Source organism: Phasianus colchicus, chromosome 10 (genome assembly GCF_987193195.1).
Source record: "Phasianus colchicus chromosome 10, bPhaCol1.hap1.1, whole genome shotgun sequence".
NCBI lineage: Eukaryota > Metazoa > Chordata > Aves > Galliformes > Phasianidae > Phasianus > Phasianus colchicus.
In genome coordinates this window covers 10125836-10148910 of record NC_143445.1, presented here as the reverse complement: position 1 = coordinate 10148910, position 23075 = coordinate 10125836, and the positions used below count along the sequence as shown (strand labels likewise).

The 23075-nt window shown below is 36.2% G+C and overlaps 1 protein-coding gene and 1 long non-coding RNA gene across 2 annotated transcripts in view; one reads left to right on the top strand and one right to left on the bottom strand.

Annotated features, from left to right (window-relative positions):
- The first annotated feature begins 226 nt into the window (after positions 1-226).
- COL4A4 (collagen type IV alpha 4 chain) overlaps positions 227-23075 on the top strand; it is a 63941-nt gene continuing 41092 nt past the window's right edge. The window contains exons 1-8 of the mRNA XM_031596353.2: positions 227-3290; positions 3854-3893; positions 7105-7182; positions 17056-17190; positions 18044-18088; positions 19639-19755; positions 22510-22578; positions 22812-22847. Coding sequence (XP_031452213.2) covers positions 3235-3290; positions 3854-3893; positions 7105-7182; positions 17056-17190; positions 18044-18088; positions 19639-19755; positions 22510-22578; positions 22812-22847 — 576 coding nt within the window. The 5' untranslated portion in view covers positions 227-3234. The remainder of the gene's footprint in view (positions 3291-3853; positions 3894-7104; positions 7183-17055; positions 17191-18043; positions 18089-19638; positions 19756-22509; positions 22579-22811; positions 22848-23075) is intronic.
- Positions 15351-17102, bottom strand: LOC149916602 (uncharacterized). The gene is made up of 3 exons (XR_016469605.1): positions 17037-17102; positions 16772-16830; positions 15351-15833 (listed from the first exon to the last, which is right to left on the bottom strand). It is a non-coding gene; the product is annotated as an uncharacterized LOC149916602 (long non-coding RNA).

The following is a 23075-nucleotide window of genomic DNA, read 5'->3' as shown; positions in this document are numbered from 1 at the left end:
GGGGCGGGGCCGTTCGGGCCGCCCCTCTCCTGCCCCCCCACCCCCGCCCCGCGTGTCTCCAGCCCGGGGCACCGCGGGCAGCCGTCGTCCGTCCGTCCGCCCGCCCTGAGCGGGCGCAGCGCGAGCGAGGAGCCCGGGGCTTCCCCGCCTGGAACTGAGGTGAGCGGCGGAGGGGCGGCCCCGGGCGGCCCTACCTGAGGCCGTCCCGCCTGGCCGCGGCACCCCGCAGCGCCGGGCAGCGCGCCGAGCAGTCAGCTTGCCGCGGGGCACGGCGGGCGGCTCGGGGCACCGCGCCTCGTCTCCCCTCCTCGCTTCGCCGTGGCGGCGGGCGCGGGACCGGAGCGGGGTCGCCGTAGCGCCCCGCAGGGGAGGGCAGGTGGCAGCGGGGCAGGAGCGCGGGCGGAGGGGAAAGCGCGAAGCGGAGCGGCGGCACCGCGGGACTCGGCGCCGCGCCCGGGCACCGCCGCCGGCCGCTGCTGCTGCCCTGCGGGAGTGTTCGCCCTCCGACGGCGCTGCCGCCTTCCTCCGTGAGGAAGTGCTGCTGGTGAGGCGGCTAACGAGAGAAATACGCTGCATGAACGTGAGCCAGTGAGAAGTGTTTCTTCCCGGGCTTTCTCTTACAGTAATGGAAAGGTTTTCTCAATTGATAAGTGATTTGTAGAGTGTTGGCAAGATGGAAACTTTATCATATTTTAAATATTGACAAAAATGCTGCGTGTACAATGTGGCATCCGACCTGAGTGCTGTTCAGAGATAGCGAACTAGAGAAGAGCTGGCAAGGCCACAGCCATCACACTTACTTGTGGTGTTCTTGAGTACTGTACAGGGCATCCTGCATCAGAGGCCTCAAAAAGCACTGCAAGCGATACATAAAAGCCTCGCTATATAACAGTAGGTACATAAAAGTTGATTAGGACTACTGGTGAGATAGAAATCCAGAGTCTTTCAGGAGCACAAAGCGTCCACTAAGTTCTGCAGAACAGCTGCTTGTGTGGGCATGAGGGCAGCAGAACCAGATCTCCATTCAGAGAAGGTACTGTCAGCCTCTGTGAAGTCTGCCATGAAAGCCAGTTATTGAAGCTGCTTCTCCCAAGAGTTTGAGACTAGCAGCAGAAATGTGTCTCTGCTGCTGGTGCTGGAGGAACAGAGCAGAATGCCAGAGACCTTGTGCATCACAACAGATGCAGTCACCTTCATTCTCAAATCCCAAGCATAGTGAGAGCAAGCTGGCAGGTACAGATAAACTGGGAGGAAAAAATAAGATGTTTTGCAAGCCAGATAGGTGGTGAACACAGTGAGAAAATCATATCTCAGGGAAGGAATTAGTAAATTTTCCCATTTTTATATGTGAGATTACTAAACCTGTCAACTGTGCTATGCTTTTCATGCAGGAATGTTATATGGAAATAGGTTAAGAAAAAAAAAAAAGAAAGAAAAAAAAAAACGTCATAAGGATAAAAATGTGGCCTGGACTTGTTCATAAGCCAAAGGCACCTCCGCTTTACAAATGCCTGAATATATCACTTTACATTTAACCTGGTATTAGTCAGAGAAGGTAGTATAGAGTCTCACAGAAGTCAGAAGATACGATGTTGTCTGGGACAGAAAGGTCAGGGAAAAGCAAATGAGAGGACAGTGGAAGAGAGCTGTCAGTACTCAGAAATAGCACAAGTTCATGCACAGGATGAGCAGTGTAGGTCTGGTTAAAGAGGAGAGGGAGGCTCTTGAATACAAGGAAAAAAGAATTGGAAGAAACAGAAGTAGAAGAAAGCAGAAAAAACATTATGAAAAGAAATACATAAATATATGCAGAGGATCTAGTGAATGAAATTTCGCCATAATACAAAGCTACTGAGTCAGTTTTTAAATGGTGAAAATCCATGTGGAAACTTCTGAAAAATAAGTCAGCTTTCAAGTGAAAATGGGAAAATGCTCACAAGGGAGCTGAGGTCGTATCTCATCAGAGTCCATAACTATAAAATTGTCTTCCTTCTTGGTTGTTTTCTGGAGACTAAAAAATCACAGTTACATTACAGTGCAAGCTTTCTCCATCTTCCCTTGCCCCAGGTTTTTGAGAATTACATGAGTTGGGTTTTGGTGACACTTGCATATCACACTTTGGGGTTCCAGATAGAAAACTGGAGCACAGAAAGAGAGTACGAATTTAGCAGATGAATGGAGAGCTGCTCAGTACATGTAGAGTGTAATCTTGCAGCACGGACTGGTTGCCTTAGGCTGTTCATTCATTAGTTAGTGCCTGGTTGTTTACAAAATCTCTTTTTCATACTATGGGATGTGGATATACTGTGCATACACATAGGAGTCCATATTATCCACAGATTAGTTCTAGTTAGAGAGCTGTTACACTGAATTATAGAAAGCAAGAAAGTAATGTTTCAGTATTTGCAAACTCACTGCTTTTACAAAGAACATACAGCTATTGAGCAGCTAAAAGAGAGCAGCCTCTTGTTGCAGGTTCAGATCCTTGCTCCCTTCTCAGTAACTGATTGCCTTTTCTTACTCAGGGGACTTCTCCAAAGGAAGTGTCTGTTTAGGCAGTGTTCAATGTCCTCAAAATTAACCTCCCCAGATTTAGAAGACAGCTCCGAAAAAAGACTGAAAATCGGTGGGACCATAGGAAAAGCCCAGCCTCTCACATACAGATGCCTACTCCAGCCCAATTTGCAGAAGATACTGCTAAATCTGGTCATGAAAGTGCAGACAATATATATAGAAATATATACACTTTTGAAGTTCATTAGATCCTTGTGGAAATGTGTCACATCTTATTTCTAAAGTTTTTAGCAGAATCAGTGGGTATGAGTGTTTTTTAAAAAATAATTATGCAGGATGCTTTTTGTTCATTACTATGGAAGAAGACTTACTTTTTTTCTGGAGTGAAATCTTGTACCCTTCCCTTGTTGATCTGTATATGGATCTCTCAAAATAAATGGATAGCTGATAAAAGGCTGCTTGTAAAGGGACAGTATAATGTAGTGACAATATAAAGCTGTGCATTCTGATATATTTAAATGAGTGACATATTTTGGTTTTCCAGTAATTTTTTGTGTAAAATTGGATATCAGCTATATATGTGAAACAGGTTCAGAGGAGAAAACAACAACAGAATGGAGTGGTGTCTATAGACCATTCACAAACAGAAGAAAACAGGAGAGCTGCTGGTTTGTTTATAAAACAGAGAAAAAAGTGCTGCATGTCCATCAATCAGTGTAAATGGCGTTAACAAAGGATTCATTTGAACGAATTAAGTGGCTTATCAGAACTGCCTGGTAAGTTTTACAGATCACTAAAATCTTTAACTAGAATCACTATGATACATTCTTAGCTGTCAATTGAACAGTAATCACCAGTTAAATGATCTGTAGTCTGTCATAAACTTGATAAGCATATCAGGTAATTTACTGTATTAGATTTTTATTTGTGTGTAAATTGAGACCGTTTAAATTTCAGGTACTACGCTATTTAAACAGTAGAAAACAGGAACTCTAATTCTGAATCTGTTTTAGAAGGAAAGATGTTCCTATAATCAAATAATAACTTATTTGTAGAAGTGAAAATGATGTCAAACTCATACTCATGCCTGCCCCAGAATCATTTTGCATTGCTTACTCATCTCTATTTGTTAATACTCAGTCCCATGCATCTAAAAGGATAAAATTACATAGGGTGCATTGACCATTTTGTGATGATGCACTTCCTTTAAAAATACACGTTTACCAAATAATCACCCCAACCATGTGTATACACTTTCTATTTTCAGAGGTAACGTTTTTGTGAAGGTTGGATATTGGAAATTTAGTTGTAAACTAGCTTTCTCCATCTCTTAAATCAGGTGGCTGCTGATCGTTTTTTCAGCACAAGAAATTGATGGGGTAAGTGACAATTTATACTTTGAACAGTTGGTAAATAAGCTGGTATAGTTAAAAGAATACTGTATACACCAAAATGACCTACAGCTCTGTGGGAAAATGGTGATGTTTCTTTCAGTATTTCTGCAATTCTCTCCTTTAGATTTCTCAGCTTAACTATTTTGTGATTTTCTCCTTTTATTCTCCTACATTCTAACTTTGGCATCTTTAAGTGCTTTTTAAAAGCTGCATTTGAAAAAACATTGCAATGTGCTGATTCTGTATCCTTTCCCATCAAGTCACTTTAGTGGCCTACATTGTCAGAATAATAGAATAGTTTGGGTTGGAAGGGATCTTAAAGACCATCTAGTTCCAACCCCACGCCATTCGCAGGGTTGCCACAGCCCCATCCAACCTGGCCTTGAACACCTCCAGGGATGGGGCATCCACAGCTTTTCTGAGCAGATGGTTCCAGTACCTTACCACTCTCTGAGTAAAGAATTTCTGCCTGAGATCTTGCCTAAATTTTCCCTCTTTTTAAGAGCTGCTCTCCCCTCTTGTTTCTAAGCTCTCTTCAAGTATTGGAAGGCTAAAACAAGGTTTCCCCAGAGCCTTCTCTTCTCCAAGCTAAACAAGCCCACCTCCCTCAGTGTCTTCCTAAGAGAGTCGCTCCAGACCTGCGATAATCTTCACAGCCCTATAGCGTGTATCGTGCTTATTCTGTATGCTACAACTGACCTCTATCCATCTGTACTTTTCACCTCTTTGAAGTAAAAACTTCACATATAATACAGTCTTAATATCTACCATATTTTCCTCTCAGTACTGTATTTACCTCATCTTTGTAATGCCCTCAGTGAAACTTTTTTGAGTTCCTCCTCTTTGTTTCCTGCAAATAAATATTAAAAACTTTTCTTGTTTATTTTTTTTTTTTCTAGTCACCCTTTTTTGGTTTAAATATTAAGATAGAATTATTTTTTTAAAAAATAGAACAAAGGGAAACGGCTTACATGTTATTACAAATTTGCATTCCATTGACATTCCAGTGGAGTCAAGTTGTTAACAACTAGGTTAAAGACTAGCATAAAGTAGGTTGGTAATTTCATGGGAAGTTGTGAAAGAGAAACAGTCTGTGAGAGAGGCTATCATACCACCTTGTTCTGAGGCTTGGGAGTACCAGATATTCTAAAAATATTGTAGAAAAAAAGGAACAGAATTTTTCCTTGTTATCTAATATTTATCAGTGTTTTCTCCTTGAAAAACAGAAGTACAAACCTATTGTGTTCTGTTGATCGTTAAAATGAGTAACAAAATGCTTTTGACCTTGATAAAAGACAAATCCAAACTAAGCAAATATTTTTCATGTTATCACTGTTTACTTGTTTACCTAAGTTGTTTTTAAATCTTTTAAGTCCTTGCCATCCTGTTCAGAGCCACACTCACCACTTAAACACTTAATGTTATTGAATAATGTGACTTAATAAACATTCTAACCACTTGAGTAAGTTTGTAAGTGCATGTGGTGTGTATAATTGGCATATATTTGATATTACACATTGGGAAATGTAAAAGAATGATAAAAATCTTCAGTTATGACAATAAATCTAATGAGATTACATTTTGTGTTACTTTAATTTCTCCTAAAATATGCTTTTTTTCTTCATTTCAATTTGATGAAAAGGAAGTCTCTTCCTTTGGTGCTAAGAAGACAACAAGAGAAGATTTTGATGCAAAGAACTAAGTAAACTAATGATATACAATGCATAACAATACGGTGTATATAGTACTTCTTTCCATTTCATAGACAAAAATTAAAGGATTGTATGGATTGTATTCAGCCTGTTTTGTCTTCTGTTGTGTAATCTTAGTTAAACAGTCTCCTAATGGGATAGTTTATAAATTCAAAATTGTTACAAATTAAAATTATGACAGTTGAAATATTTCTAAATGCAGCCTATTTACTTACTTATATTACTTACTTACTAATATTTAGTACTGATCAACATAGATTGTAGGTAATATCTTTCACCTTGTACAGCAGTAGTATTAAATTAATTAATTAATATTTTGCTTATTGTTTCTACTTTGCCAGCATGTTTGTGCTAATGAGAGGTCCAAGAACTTCAGGAGGATTTTATATGTAATACTGACTTATGTATTCTATTAATGAAACATTGGGAAAGGTTCCTATGATACTTACAGACAAATGTAACTTGTGGATTACCTCTGAAGGTGGTGAGGCTTCACCATTTGTCAGTCTTCCGAGAAGAAAAATTTCAAAGATCTGCTGCTTCTTTCGTGTCACTAATATAAAGTGTTAGAAATGATCAGATGTGGATCACATGCTTCTGATATTAACATCCCTCTGAGACTTTCACCTTGCCCAGTGACTTCTGAATGTAAAAGAAGCTTGTTGTGTAAGAAAACCTTTTAGACTCTAGTAGTGTTTTGCAGTGCCAGACCCTACCTCGAACATCAATTGTGTAACTGCTGTGTTTGCCATGGTCTTTCAGCCAGCCATCTAGCCACATCCTGAATTCAGGAGTGCATGTCTTGAGCCCTGTGGTCCCAGAGTTACCCTCTGCTTGAACGCAGGGTGTATAAAAGTCTAATATAGACCTGACTATACCTATACATCTATTTTTCTTTCCAAATGAAGCCACAGAATTTGGGATGCAGCACAGACCAATGCCTTGTCCCTAATTGCAGCACGTGTGGGAATTATAGTTGCTTAAGTAAAGCAGTAGGTTCACCAGCTTAAGTGTGGGCATCATTCCCCTAAAATAACAAATCTTCTGCAAAATCAAAAGCATCCTTGCTTTTCTGCATTAAGTTGAAGAGCTACAATTTATTCTGATGTTTACTGTCAAGATTCTTCTACAGCAGGATATTGCCTGGTGGGTATAACAAAATGTACAGCAGCAGCCAAATTTTTTGCCTTAAAATTGTCTAATTGGACAATATGTGTACAAATCAAAATCTTTATCACTTATTTAAATCAGAATAAATAGTAGATTCTTATTTTTAGTAACATTTTAACAGAGAATCCACAAATTTTGTTCTGTACTTTAGAGCTGGACAGGCTTGCTTACACAGCAATTTCTTCCTAGTATTTTACCCTTATAGGAAAACCCAGGCATTAAAAAATATATGTTTAAAATAAAGTGCTATGTCTTATGATAAAATGACTACTGTCAGTTGTATGTTAATAAATTCATAACCTTTTAATTTTCAGGGAGGATATGCCTATATTGACCCATGTGGGGGACAGGATTGTTCAGTTTGTCGGTGCTTTCCGGAAAAAGGATCAAGAGTAAGTGATAAATAGAACTAATGAGAACTGCTGTTGCAAATACTGTTCATTTTGTGCATGTTGCTATTCTGAAGTCATTGTGGCTGGTGATCATAAACAAGTCTGAATACAGCAAGCTAGCATAATTCTATCACTGGTATGAAGTACAATTGTCATTGAAAGAAGAATCTGAACAGCTTTGATTGCAACCAAGTTTGTAATAATCTCGTTGCCTTTTCATTTTGGTAAGGATTCTTTGAGATCTGCCTGTTAGTTAGACAAAGACCATTCTTTAGATGTGTTAAGTTTAGAAATCTGTGCTTGTTTTCTCCTAAGAACTTGTTAAAAGAGAATGCCTATGCCATTTACTGGTTTTGTGGGAAATTTTTTCTTATTTTGGTTAGGTGATTCTGAAAAAAGCTTGCAGGGTTTTTATTTTACTAACTTAATGCACTATGTATAAAAAAATCTGAATGGTCTTTGCCTTATTAATAATCAGTATATAAATAAATAAAAATGAAATGAAGTCTAGACATTTTCATATTGTACACTAAAATTAGTAACTTGCACATCCTCTCTTTTGATACTTAGTAGGTGATTTCCAATTTTTAAAGGTCATCTCTTAAAAGTGTGTGGATATTTTTATTTGTTAGATGAAATGTGGTCCAGTGATAACTAGTTTGTTATCTTAGCCATTTTTTCTTAAAATATATAGCTACATATAGCTAGTAAAAATAATTACAATGTTAAACAAGGAAAAGACTTATATAGATACATTCTCTGATTAGTGAACAACTGAAAAATTGACCATGAATGAAATAGTTTTCTTTCAAAGCACAAGTGCTTAAGTTTTGATCTTAAAAAACTTAAGTAGTGGAGCCTTGTGCCCTGTTTGCACAGCCTGAGAAGCCACAAAAATAAGGCACACCTTTCCCTTACTGTGCTTCTGCAGTCAGCTGCACGCTTTGCTGTGTCATGATTGCTGCCCTGGTGTCCTTGGATCCTATCCTAATCCTCAGGATTATGTCTATACAAGAGTACCCCATACTGTAGAATTTTCATAATAGGGGCCTAGGATGTGTCTATCTCTGTAACACTGTTAACAAAGGGACATCCCAGGGAGAGTATTTTGACTAGCAGCATTGCAGTGTCTCACAGTGCTACTGAATAGGCTGATTTAGATACCAAAAACCTGATCTGAAGTATCATTTAAAAGCAATTAAACTTTGAAACTAGAGGAAAAGGAAAAGATGATGAAATTTCCCCTGATTCTAATTCTCTCACTAGCTTAGAGATTCTGAATTACGTACCTGAATTACATTGACTATAATCAGTCAATACCATAGTGACTAGGGTTTTGTATTTCTCCACAGGTAAAAAGAACCATGACTTATGCATCTGCAGTTAGTTTTCTAAATGCTTAAAGGTCTAGATCAAAGTGGCTAACAGAAGTGCAATGGAAAAATAAACAGTATGAAATAAATTCAACATCATTATGCAAATTTAAACCAGAATTGTACCATTCCCTAAAACAGCTATGAAATACACACACTGACAAGTACGGTCCCTCCAGTGTAACATGAATTTATATGCCATACAATGATTTCTAGTCATAGGTAAGTAAGAAGTTGAGGTATAGCTGATAAAGCCATTATGTGAAAAATAACTTAAGTAAGCATCACTTCAGATAGATTGTTGCAAGTATTTTCTAATGCACAGTGATTGACTCTTTTATATAGGATTATTTAATCTTTTTCTCAGTCTACAATCCAGTTGATTTCTAAGCTCTGCTGTGTTCTGCCTTTACACTTTGACACACAAACTTTGTTTTCCTAGCCTTTGTAGATACTAGTCATTACAAAATAAAAAACTTATTTATCTTATTGTTAGTTTCCTAGAAAGCAAAACATCATGCTTTATCTTCTTCTCAGTCTGAGCTCTGCTCCCAGGCATTTGAGTCTAATCTTAGTCTTGTTTTTAAATTGCAAGAAGTGAATGATCATTGAAAGCCTTTGGCATTGCACAGTATGCAAGTCTAAAATTTCAGAAGTGTTCTGTTTATTAAATAATCTTTCTCTATAAAGAAGTAGAGGGAAAATCAACAGTGTGCATTCGGTTTCTTAGTGCTGTATTTTTTTTTCTTTTTTTTACTTATTTAGAACAAGCTAGATGTCAAAAATAAGGGTGAGCTAGCCTCCTCAGCAAACATTTGCAGAAGATACAAAAATATTAAAGGAAATTCATGGATTTGCTGGGCAAAAGGCAATGGAACAATAATCCCATCCAGACCAGCTGGAAAGCCAGCCTTACAGCAACTTCTAGAGTTAGCAGATCTTCATTCAGCTGTGCTAAAGGAACTGCCATATGGGGGGCTTTTGCAAACACTGAAGGAGATTGGCAGCGTCTAAGTGAGCTACATATACAGTATGTGTACTGAATTACATTGGCATGTGTAGCCTACACCACCTTCAGTTCTGTTTTGTTGCTTGTTATTTATTTTTGAATTCTTTTGCATCAAGGAGAGAGATGTACGACATTCTTTTCATGATGTTCTGTTAAACATTGCAATCTAAGAGTCATATGGGAGCAAAGGCAAATTGTCTCATTATTGTAACATATGTAATTATCACATATATTAGGATCACACGAGGTCAAACCTATTATGATTAATCATCTTATCCAAACTCTTCCAAGGCCTGAAAAAAAAATCCTTCTTTAGACTAGCTGGAACATGAATACTCACTCGTCTGTTATTCTTCATCTTTGTTGTTGGATGAGTACTTCCAAGTAGAGGTACAGTTTCAAGGGAAAGTGTCTGTTAACCAGGTTTAAAGGTGGCTTATAATTAGTATACAATGCTTTATCCCCCTTTAAAAGTGTGCTGTGTAGAAACTATGAAGTCAAATGTGTTATTTATAATACAACTGGCTGAAGCCATCAAAAAGATGATGACAGTATCATCATGCAGATTTTTTGCTAGACAGACATCATAGGGCCAACTTACAAGTGATAGATTGATGTCTGAATAGGAGTCTAAACAGCTTCTTTCATGCATTGCTAGTGGTCATTCTCTATGTCCTTCTCCACGTGCTGATGAAAAGAGTATTTTTAAAGAAGTTAGAATATCTTTCTATGTGTTTATAAAAAGCTGTTGTCTAGTTTCATGATTAAGGTGTGCCCATCTGTTAAGGGTTTCACTTTGTCAGCAAACTGTGAAAAAAAATATCGTGGCAAGTTTCATTTGAGGGATTATTGTTGACGCTATGAAGGGTATTTGATGACATTGCCATTATGCAGATTTTAGAATGTTACTTTTCTTTTTAGCCTTTCAGTGAAAGCATTACCCATTGGAAGTTTAGCTACTAAAATGAACAAATACATTGTTTCTATGTTTGGAATAGACTGGTAGTCAATGAATAGATTTCTACTAAAACTGAAGTAGAATATGAGTTTTAGAGCTGATATAAATCAACTTTGTTTGTTTACAATCACCAATGCAAATTGACACGTATTTACGTTTTGTAAAGATAAAACCATTTAAGTTCTTTTATGACCTAACAGTAGCCCTCAGCTCTCTCCTAACATAGCTAACAATTTGGATAATAAGAGAACAGATGCCTAAAATTAAACTCCTGAATGTATTTAGGTGTCTGAATTGAGGAATGGCTATCAGGACTGTGTTATTTTCTGAAGTTTCCAGAGGAAAGTAGGACCTAAAATGTTGCCCTATGGTCTTTGGCACCGTACACAATAAGCTTTCTTTCTACCCATTTTTTTTTTAATGCAGAAGTATGATTAGTTAAATGTTAAAAAAAAGAAAAGAAAAGGTGCAGCCAAAATTTGAATACAATAGGAACTGAGACATTGCTATTGTGCCTCTTTAAAAAGCTTCTAAATGTCAAAATAGAAAGTCTTCTACGTTGTGAGAGAACAAGATAATTGAGGTTTCAGCTAGAGATATGGTGACCATAGGAATAAGAGAAACAAAGTGCCATGACTATACATGAGCAAAGTGGGCAAGTTGGAAGAAAAGACTAAGAAAATAGCCAATTTTTGGTCAGTCCTGATCAACTTGGAATTTCTTCTTCCTTTTCTCTCCCAATCAAGATGTGTAGTCTTTAAGGAAGCAGCAGACATCAATGTATTTTATTAGAGGCAAATGGCAACTTCATTGGTATTTTTTTAATATTCTTTTTTTTATTCCATAAAATTCTTGATTTTAATTTGTTCCTGATACGTCCAAGTGAAACTCTTCCTTCATTTGCCCCTCTTTCTCTACCATGGGAAGTTACGTCCTACATAATTCTTGCAGAATTGCATCAGAGGCCTAAAAAATGCTGGCTGCTCTAAAAAAAAATTTGATAGTTGAAAAGAAAAAAAAGTTTGCTGTTAGCACTGACCACTCGTAAACCTGTCCTGTGCCAACCCCAGAGTTTGATCCCATTCAATTCCTTTGGCTTTGTTTATAGAGTTAAGTAGATTTAGAAAGCAAGCATCTATTCATGACCCAACCTGATCAAGCTTCCATGAGGTCATGTGAAATGCCTGGAGCCAAGAGAACAACAAATATAACTCAGCAAGACCAACGTTTGTTCTTCTGTAGATGAAGCAACTGGCCTATATTCATAGTAGTTTAAGAGGGAACTTAGTAAGCGGGTATCTAAGAAGGTCTCACATTTTCTTGCATATGAGGTATAGGAAATAAGCATTTCTGAGGAATACTAAATTTGTTGCCAAAGTCAAAAAGTCAGCTCATGAGTATTTCAAGACTGTAAGATACTGATGGTGAAATCTAATTCTATGGTAGGTCTGTCCCCTGATGTTGCTATTCTTGTCACATCTCCCTAATGGATCCTGTGGGTTATCATGTTTCCTTTGTAGATCCTGCGGGTTAACCAAGTCCAATTTACAGCAGCATAAACATATGTAAGATTTGCTAACTGGAAACAGGAAATTCTGAGTTTTTTGTGCCTAAGGGGTATTTTTAAAACCACATTTTTTTACATAGTGTTTTGATGGATATACATAGCATAAATAATGGCAGTCTGTCATTCACATAGAGTGTCTAGAAGTTATATTTGAATTTTCAAGCTGCATACTGATGAAGCAAATATATAAAATCCATTGATTTGATCTCAAAATATATGTGCTTAGTCGAATCCATTATCAGAGATACATGCTAGCATTTGTGGAAACCCAGATCTGTCTCACTTTTTTGCTTAATACTTGTTGATCATTTTTTTCTCAGTATATCAGCTGCACTATAGTTTTAAAATAGAAGATTCCTGAGATAGTAGGAACCTACTCACCAGAACGCAGAATAGAAAAGGATCACTTTGCTCTCCTCACAATGAAGGCTACTTGTGACTGTTCTTTGTACAAAAAAATACGTCCACAGTATCTGCAAAATAGCATTATTCATATTAGGTATGTTTCTATTTTTTTCCAAAAATTTTAAACTTCATAAATTATCTTTTCTTTTATTCTTGAGGACTTTATTTCCTTATTTGTTTTTGTTCTCCTGACCCACCATACTATAAGTAGTGTTTTTTTATCAGTTTCAGATTGTTGACCTTTTCCTTACTGATAAAGACAATTTGAGGTATTATAAAACTCTACAATTTTTATTTTTTTTCATAGATTTGGATCAACCAAATATTACCAATAAGTGAACCACTTAAAAAAAATGAATCATAGAATGGTTTGGGTTGGAAGGGACCCTAAAACTCATTTATTTCCAACCTCAGTTGCCAAGGCCAGAAATACCTTTCAGTATATTAGCATGTTCAGAGCTCCATCCAACTTGATCTTGAACATTAGAGCAAAAGTTAATTTTGTTTTATTAGCTAATTTGATGTTAATGATTTGTAGTCTAAAATACTCTATTTGTAACTCTTTGCTTTCAACTGTTAACAATCTTAGCATTTCAGCACCAATGTTTTTCATTTAGTATTTCTTTTATGCAATAGTGACACCCACTGGCTTATTGGATGCCTCTTTTCATGGTTTTTCACGTTAAAAAAAAAGAAAAACAAAGTACATGTTGAGGTTTTTTTTTTTTAGCTTTTCACTGTGATTTGTTGTATTTCAACAAAACATCACTGTGAAGATTACAGTCATAGGGGTTGGAATGGAGCACTGGAGTTAATCTAGTCCAACTCCGCTGCTAAAGCAGGTTCCCTAGAGTAGGTTGCACACAAAATCACAGAATTGTAGGAGCTAGAAAGGACGTCTGCAGATCCATTCCCAACTACTACATTCCCATAGCATATTGGATCATCACAAAATATTATAAAAGAACACAGAATATCCTAAAAGATTGCAGCATGATCAAGATGCTGAGACAAGTCAATCACTACAGGTTACTACTGAATTTAATTGGCTCAAAATATGACTATAAAAAGAAGCTACATCATACTTAAAAGTCACTATCTCATCTGTTGTTTCTGAGCAAACTCACAATTAATTCCATTCCATATATTTTTCAATCAAATAAAGATTTTTCTTGAAATATTGTCTTGATCATGTTAGCAGTTAGAAAGTTGATTCGGAAGTCTTAACTTACAGTAGAAATGGTTTTGGTCCCTGTACTACACAAGTAGCGTGAGGGAGTAAAAACCTCCCAGAATACTCCTAAACTCCTACAAGGCCTGAAAGCTATGGCTTGAGTTCCAAAAAGGGAGAGAGCATGGGTGGAGCTTAAGAGTAGCTGCAGATGCTTCCACCTCAACAAGCAAATTACAAAAGAAAACATCTGTCTGCAAATGGCTTTGTGTGCACTCCTCCACTCTAGACTATTCTGTTTCCCTCCCTCCCTTTCTCCATCCTATCCCTGGTGAAACAATAAGTACTGGTTACATACCAGAGTCAAGTGAAGAATGAAAAGAGTACTACGTTATTTGCCTATGGTCTGACTCTGTGCAGTTGCTGTGAGTTTTTGGTTTTGCGTATATGAGCAGAAAGTAAATGCATTTCATGAATCCCCAATGCTTCCACACTGCATATCACATAGGTACTGTTCTAATCAAAGCTAATAACTGGTGGTCTTTTGACTTCACTAATAATGAGAAGTGAGGCATAGAATTCACTCTGATAACATCAACAAGTTGTTTGTTTGTTTGCTTTATTTCCAATTAAGACTACTCTAAAATGTCAATTTTTCAAGGAATTAATGCCCAGAGTGCTCTAAAAATCAGGTGTTCTTCAATGTCTCAGGCAAGCAAAAGAAGTCATTCCGAAGAATCTTGACCATTGTCTTTTCTAAATTATAGTAAGTGCTTTGCTGCGCAATTCTGAATTATTTGCAGTCTTAGTTGCAGGAAACATACTTGATCCAAGAAAAGTGGTCTTGTTTTGTCAGAAGTTTCTTACTGCAGATCAAGCCCAGGATATGCTAAAATGACAGACCATAGTTTTGACATGGGTGGTTCTTTACCTAGACAGTTAGCAAGGCCATGAAAACCTAAATGAATTTATTGACATTAGATGGCAGAGGAGGCATAATATTCAGTCCATTTTAACTGAGCTAATTTGTCATTTCTACATGAACATGACATGACTACCTTCATCCTCTTTATTTGTACAGCTGTCCTGAGACTGCAGTGCTGTGGTAGTCACATTGGATGGGCACAAATAATAGATGTGATAATAGATGTTATGACATGGTATCAGTTTGGTCTTAACAAAGCTCCCAGTCATTATCAGTCTTTGAGCTGAAAGAAAGAGAGACAATCCACCAGCTTCACATGGCATTCTAAAGTTGTATCAGCTGTCAAACCTATTGTGAATTCTGGATTCAGTGATTCTGTTTTATGACTTCACTACCTCCTGCTGAAGACACAAACCGTGGAGTCAATTAAATTAACAGAGTAGCAACTAAAGACATTTTTATCAGCACGAAGGGCCGCATGTCCATAATTGGAAAAAAAAATTCGCTGTCAGCTATTGGATGCAGAGTGTACACATCAATAAAAATATTAAAGTCACTGCAGAAATTTGTCAAGAAGATGCTTTGTTAACATCAAGGCATTTGAGCATTACTGAGAATTATCTTGTCTTCCCCTCCCCTTCCACTGGTGACTTATATTTTGCATGGCAACAGCTAGTTCCATGTACTAAGAAAAAAGTGCTGCTTCCAGGAGTGGGTAGTTCAAATATTTGCATTTTATTATTTTATTTGCCTAATTTGTTTCACTTTTCTAATATTCAAAATGAATCTTTAATCAAAATGGTTGTCCAGTCTTTTTTAAATCAAGCTATTAGAGTCTGTAATAGCTTCTTTAAAAGTCCATCAATTAATAAAATCATTTTTTCAACAGAGGAGGTAGAAAGCTCTGCCAGTAGATAAGCTGCAATTGTTCATACCAGCAAATACTCAAATAACACCCGGAATTCTAACTATCCATTCAGTGTTAAAAAGGATGCAGAATCAGCACATTTTCCTACTAGTAGCCATGAATTTCTGTAGTGTTTTACACTTTAAATTATACTATCAAGAAAACTATAATTGTTGCTGAAGACAGAATGCTGATTTTGCCCTGAAAATTTTGCTAGTGACTTCACTGGAAGCAACAATAAGATTTAAGTGGGGGTGCTAGTACAGGCAAATGGAAAATGAGTTGAACAAGGATTCTTTTCCAGGTAGTCCTCTGCTCTTCTAGTAGGACCTTCAGCTTTAAAGAAAAGAAAAAAAAAAAAAAATTTAAGGCTCTGCTTCCAATTTTTGAGAAAATATTTTGTTTAGACAGATTCAGTCTGTTGAAATGTTTACACTCGATAGAATGGAATTTAGTTCTATCATTTCAGCATAATTTGATACTTGGAGCTAATGAATATGTCTACAGTCATTTTTGATTTCTGTTCTTTTTCTTGAATCCATTCATAGAAAGTAATGTATGGCCTGTCATTTCTGTGAATGGACATTGTACTGAAATATCCTTTACTGCCCTCCTGTGGTGTTTAAGACACACTTTCTCTGACAGGCATTTGGCTCCATATTGCTCTCTTTTTTGATAGTGTGGTGTAATGTAAGCTTTGTAGGGTAAAGTGTAGACAGCTGATATCTAAAATCTATGATTTAATCATAATTTAGCAATACAGGACAAAAACTGCTACCAAACCCAAACAAATCCACACCAATACTATAGATTGAAAAATCCACTTGTTCTTTGTCACAAAGTATTCTTACTTGACAATAAGGGTGATCTTGGAAAGCTTTGTAGAAATGCATAAAGACAAACTGTATTGTGTTGTAGGTGCAGATGCAGAATTCAGAGTGACATATAGATAAATGACATTCTAAAGCCTCCTAAATCCTTTCAACACAATCTATTCAAATTGATACTCTGTGTGTTTGATAACAGCTAATGTTTTTTTTTTCCTATATGAAACCTCACACCTTTTCCATTAAAAGGCACTAAAATCTGAGAGTGATGACAGAAGATACATGACCTAGGAAAACTTAAGATAATAAGAATGTAATATAATTACAAGAAAAAGGGAATTCTCTTGATTTGTTCTAATGTCTACAATGGCCTTTTCTCTAAAATGAGCCACCACGTCTTTCCTGGTGGCAGAAACATGGAGCCTTATTCTTACAAGCGTTACTTACATTGATAGAGCCAGGAGGACTTGGAATTTATTATAGTCAGCTTGACTGCTGGAGACCTGCTGAAGATGAAAAGAAATTACTGCCTTAATCGAATTGTTAATATTTAAAGTTGTGTTTAATAGCATCTAACACATGGAATAGATCTGCTGCCTGTACAGCAAGCTGTTTTGAATAATAAATACGTATACATTTTAAGACTTGTTTTATCTGTACAACCATCTCTAATACACTACCTACTTCAAGGTTTACAGTAGTATTCACTTACCTCTTTGGACTCTTTTCAGGGTCAACCTGGTGAGCTGGGAGCTCAAGGACCAATTGGATCCTTGGGATCTATAGGACCAGCTGGTCTGCCAGGGGAAAAAGGACAGAGAGGTGAGAATGGGCAGCCTGGGCCAGCTGGAGAAAAAGGTGATAAGGTAGGAAACATCACAGGCAGCTCTATTGGGTGTGTGCATTATATAATGTAAAGTATTAGTCAATGAAATGAACCTGTTTTCATGATTAGAAAGCATTTGCTGAACTATCCTCTAGCTCACCCAGAAATCAATTACAGCTTTCTTTAGAAAACGTGTTTCAGTGTTTGTTTGTTTTTTTCCTTTGGGTTGCAAAATTAGAATAATCAGGGAACAAAAAACAACAGGGACCAGTCTCTGATTAATTTATACCATGTAATCCTCCTTAAACTAGGAGAAGACTGTGGGAGGAATGTGGAGCTGCAAGGAGTATTATAGTGCCATTATTACCACTTCAAGATTAAAACTTGCAGTTCAAGTTTATGTCTTACGTAGCTGTACAATCCCTGTAATTAGCTCTTGCTATTTTATATTAATTTTAATTATCTAATTTCACTAATCTCAGTGGATAACTGAGATCTTTAAAGCAAATGTCTAATATACGTGAAATATAAGTTCTGTAAATAGAAACTGCTCCTTCTATCATCAAAATAGGGCCAGGGTTGTAAAAATTATGCATAGAATAATATATTAAGTTATAGGCAACTTCTCTATACTTTTCTAGTCACTGGAGAATCAGTGAAATTAGAAATTTGACATTTGTCCTTTTACCACGAGTAGCTATTGACCTTAGTTTCTTACTGAACCCATTAACTTTCGTCAGATATTTATTTCTGATAAAATTATGGTTTTAATTTATTTTTCAAACAAGAGTATGCTTGTTTGTCACTATATAGTATTATGTATTCTTATTTTTCATTCTTTTTAAGGGTTAATGACCTCAGCAGCTTTGTTTTTTCATGTTATCTGTTTTTAGGGCCCAACTGGAGTCCCAGGATTTCCTGGTTTAGATGGTGTTCCTGTACGTATTGAATGAATATTGCTTTATAAAAAATACAGTTTCTTTAAAGTCAAAACAAGTCTTCTAATAGAATAAAACACTTAATATGTTGTTTGTTTTTATACCTGTAGTTATTGTGCCAACTACATAATTATTTGTATTGCAAAAAATATAAATTAGCTAATTTCAACTGTGTTTATGATTTATAAAAAACTCCACAAAATCCCTGGAAAATAGTCACATCATTTTCATGGGGAAGTGGGGCAGTGAAGGTAGAGACAAGCTTTAGTCCTTGCAGCATGTGTCCAGTGCTAGGATTAAAAATTTATTGTCTTAGGCTCTACAGCAGAATATATTTTGATGCATTCTTCACATCTCTGAAAGTTGTCTCAAATCATGTATTGTTTTTTTATTCAATTTTAAAAATTATTTTGCCTGTAGTTCTTTTGCAGGAAGAAAAAAAAATAAGCAACCATTGACTTTTGCGTGAATTAGGACTGAAGAAGTCAGTCCTAAGTGTAGAAGCATGTGATTGTACATGTTTGTGAATGTGGTTTTTAGTGTGGAAATCAGTGTGGTAAAAAAACCAAACAAAGAGTATCTCTTAGATGCAGTATATTGAAAAAAAACTTTATTTATTTATTTATTTATTTATTCCTGTTATTGGTTTCATACAGATCAAATAAAGTTAAAATGTTGAATTTTGAAAGCAAAAACAGAACCAGAAATGGAGTGGGTATCTTAGCATCTATTGTCCACATTTGACAGTGGGACTTTGTCCAGAATGTCTACATAATGCAGAATTCATAGGGCCAAAATTTTGCACAAGGAACAAAATGCTCCTGAGAAACAGATAACCAAAAAGTGTATCCTCAAATTGCGGTGAAGAGCTTTAAATTAAAGAAAGTTAAACGGACAAGAACATCTCTGGCAAGTGGACAGGATGCTTTCCTGATGATTTTTCAGAATAAAAAAAATTGCTTCTTTATCTAGTATCTAATTTGAAGTAGAACTATGCCTTATCTGTACATTGGTTAATTTTTGTTATTTGGAAACTTTCTCAATTCTGGAACGTACAGTCTTTCTCTGTGATTACTGTGTGCTTGAGTCAAGTTGTGTTCTACCATTTTATCTCATTAATTAAAAACTACAAGGCTGCTTTAGATGATCTTCCCGTATGTCCTTCAGAAGCAGTAAAGAGAAAACAGCTTTTCATTACAGCCATAAGAAAGATTATAGCTAGAGAGCCAATCTGCTTTTCCTGAGAAAATAGCCCATTACTGACTCAAATGAGAGCTCAGTCTGGCCCTCTACTCAGTGCTGCCCCCAGTATATTTACTATGTATCAAAGAAAAACATATTAAAAATACATGGTTGCAATTCTTCACATCAGAAATAAATACTGATCACAATAGAAGATATTTCTAGTGCAGGGATGTAAAGCTGGGACCATTGTGAGATGGTCTTCAGCTCTGTGATATTTGTTTCTGAACTGTTTCATTAATTTAAAAACTAATTTTCTATGTAATTTTCTATGGTGCATCTCTAATAAATGTTAAACTGCCTTTCAGGGATTACCAGGAAGTGAAGGACCCAGGGGCAAGCACGGTGTAGATGGCTGCAATGGCTCAAGAGGAGATCCAGGATTTCCAGGCGAAAATGGATATATTGGACCAAGAGGTCCTTATGTATGTTGAAGACATTGCTATTGTCTAGTAATAATATATATCTACATTTTCCCTTCAAGCTGACAGTGTCTTAAATGAAAGGATTTTTAGACTATTGCACTAGCTTTACACTTCACAGTGAAGTTCCAAGCACCTTCTGTTTTTGCTAAGGTTAATGTGATTGAAGAACACTTTGCAGAGTATGATTGAGTTTGAATGTGAAGTTCATATGGCCATTAAGTATATGTGTATAACTGGAGAGTTAAATTCTGCTTTGTTTCACCAGTGCATAACCACACCAAATCTAAGAGCATATTATAGAGGTAGCTTGAAACCAACATATAATTTATCATTACTTGAAACTTAAAAGCCTGACTAGTAGGAACATACCTGAGATGAATTAGCAACAACTGGAATTTTCAACAAGTTTCATCAATTTCTGTAACATGAAGATTTTTAGTGAAGTATCACACAAATATATTAGCAAGTCTCTTCCAAAACAATGGCATTAGTTTCATATGCCACTTTTTGAATAGCTTCTCATGATTGCTCTGTGCATACTTAAACTCGCCTTACTGTTTATCTATAAACACAGAGATAATTTCAGCTAAAATATTTTAAATGATCATTTTGATATTGTTTATTTTTCCTGTTAAAATTGAAAGCATTTTTAAAAGTATTTAAATAATTAGCTTAGCAGTGCTTCTAATGAAAATAAAACACAAATTAGTATCAGTAAGGGATATGCATTACCATAGCTGCAAAGAAATTGTGTTGAACTGTTCTTTTCCCCAGTCTTTGACTTCTTGTGGAAACAATTTTTAGTTGTCGATGATTAGTAATAACTTATTAGTTGATCTAAGACCTTCCCTGGAATTTTCTAAATAAAAAAATTAAACAACTACAATGTACATGAAAAGACAATTGTGTCTAATAGAAGCTAAATGAGATGCTGATTCAATCATAGGCAATCAATGATGGAGAGTGAGAAGACACTATCAAAATACAGCAAATACAAAAAGCATACAACTCAAGTCTTGGATGTGTAATAGATGCTGTCATAAAACCAGATAAAATACTTACTAATTTATTACACCTCCTGTGGTATAGATCATTAGGTTATACCTCTCATGGCAACCTATTACCCTCTAAATGGTAAAATGGCTTAGTTTCAAGATATTAAGTTTATCTTTTTTTCTTACATTTTATGGCTGCCAAAGTGGAGTTCTACCTTTAATATTTAGCTGAATAATGTAAAATAAAAATGAGACATGGGACAAATTGCAGCATACGTCCTCCCAGTTCCAGGAGCATGCTCTTTGTCAGGCCTAGTATTTGCAACATACAAAGAAAGGCTACAATAGGCATGTAGCCTTGGATATCTACACAAAAATCCAGTGCAAATTAATTTAGCTACTCAGAAAAACAAGACATAGTAAACATATTTGCTTGTGTGCAAGAATGCTGCTATAACCTCTACATGGGTTGCCTATTTTTAAATCAATTTGTTGCACCAAATGCTGACTTATATTACTAACATTTTTAAGTTTCTTCTTATTTGTAATATTTTCCTGCATAATTTTTCTAAGTGTGCATATTCCTCCCCTTTACTTCATTTGCCTCACTAATGAATTAGAAATTAGTTTCTATTTGAAAGCCTTTACTTTAGTCATGTAATTGAATCTAATAAATCTCTCTTACTACACAAATTCACATGTAAAATAACAATGTACAAATATAACTTTTTGTATGCTTAATGTGTTTCCTAGCAGCTCCTGTCTGACTTGTAAACTGTATCAAGTTTACTGTAGGTATATCCAGCTGCAGGCAGCTGTAGCTCTTACCGCATCATACCAGGAATAACTACTTTCTCAGTTTCATTCTGACTTCAGGATTTGAATAGCTGGTGTTATAATATCAAGAAATCAGTGAAGTTTTAAAGTGGTTAAATTCCAAAACAGTACCCCAGTTTATTGAAATCAATAGCTGTTGCAGGCTTCAGTTAAGTTATACCCTGTGCGTCAGGATTTCAAATGAGAATATTTCTGAAATATCTTAATGTGTGTTCTTGTGTTCTTATGTATCATGCTTTTAGACATCAATTCAACAATTTAAAATTTACTAAAGTAATTAACTTTTTCTGCTAAGTCAGACTGAGGTTTTGAGGGCCCTATGATAGGCAAAGTTATATAAAGGACTCCACAAAAAGAAGCACAAAGGAATTTAATTTTTTAAAATAAGCAGGGCCTGTATGCATCAGATTTATTAATAGTGATAGACTGTGAAATATTTTTACTAATAGGTTGAAATCTATGTCACAGTTGATACTTTCAGCTTTTTAATTGTATGCAGAATTGTACTAGGTTGTTCTACATCATACTATGAACTTCTGGAGAAGGTGGAGTGTGTAATACTTAAAGCTGCTAACTCATGGAAAGGAAAGGTAGGCATATTGATGTGTTGATACTACAGGCAAGATTTGTGAAGATGGTGGAATATTGAAATACTGAAGAGCTAAGGAACATGTCAGAGCAGGACTCAGAGCCTGTGAGGAGCTGTTTTGCTCAACTGTAAAGAAGGCATCTTCACATATAAGGATCTTATTAGACAAAAGAACTACAATATGCTAATGCAGTTATGCTGATTCTAGTGGATTACCTAGCAATACATGGGCACTAGTAGTACAATCTAAGAAATTATCATTCAGTCTATGTAGAAGCATAGGATATCAATAAGTGGATCACAATGTTTTAATATACTTTTTTTTCTTCATAGGGAAACCCAGGGCAAAAAGGAGAAAAAGGAAATTCAGTGTATGTTTCGTATTTTGGAAAAGGACCCCCAGTAAGTGTCTGATTGAGAAAAAATAATATTTTGTAGGAAAAACATATAGCTAATTTAATTGTTCTCATATGTCCTCACTGTTTAATAAAACTTGGTGCATTAAAAAATTAAAAGCAAATATACAACTAGAACAGACAGCTTGAAGTCTTAACAGATATAACACTAGAAAATTCCAACAACTATTTAAAATCAAAGCTTCTGATGTATCCTTTGCTAAATTTCTGTCTTTACAGGGAGACAGAGGTGATCCTGGCCCCCGTGGCATGCCTGTAAGTACAGCCAGTGGGTTCTATACTTGCTTTTTGTCTAGGAGATCTTTCTAGTTTTAATTCTTCATAAAATAAGGTAATATTACGGTTTCTCCCTGCCTGCCTTACTAGCAAAATTCCAGGATAAAGGCCAACAAAAATGAAGTTCCCATTATCTGCCTCCATAACCAGTTCTTTGCTGCAGAAAGGCACAGAAACAGACTGCAAACCGACCTGCATTGTGGTTTG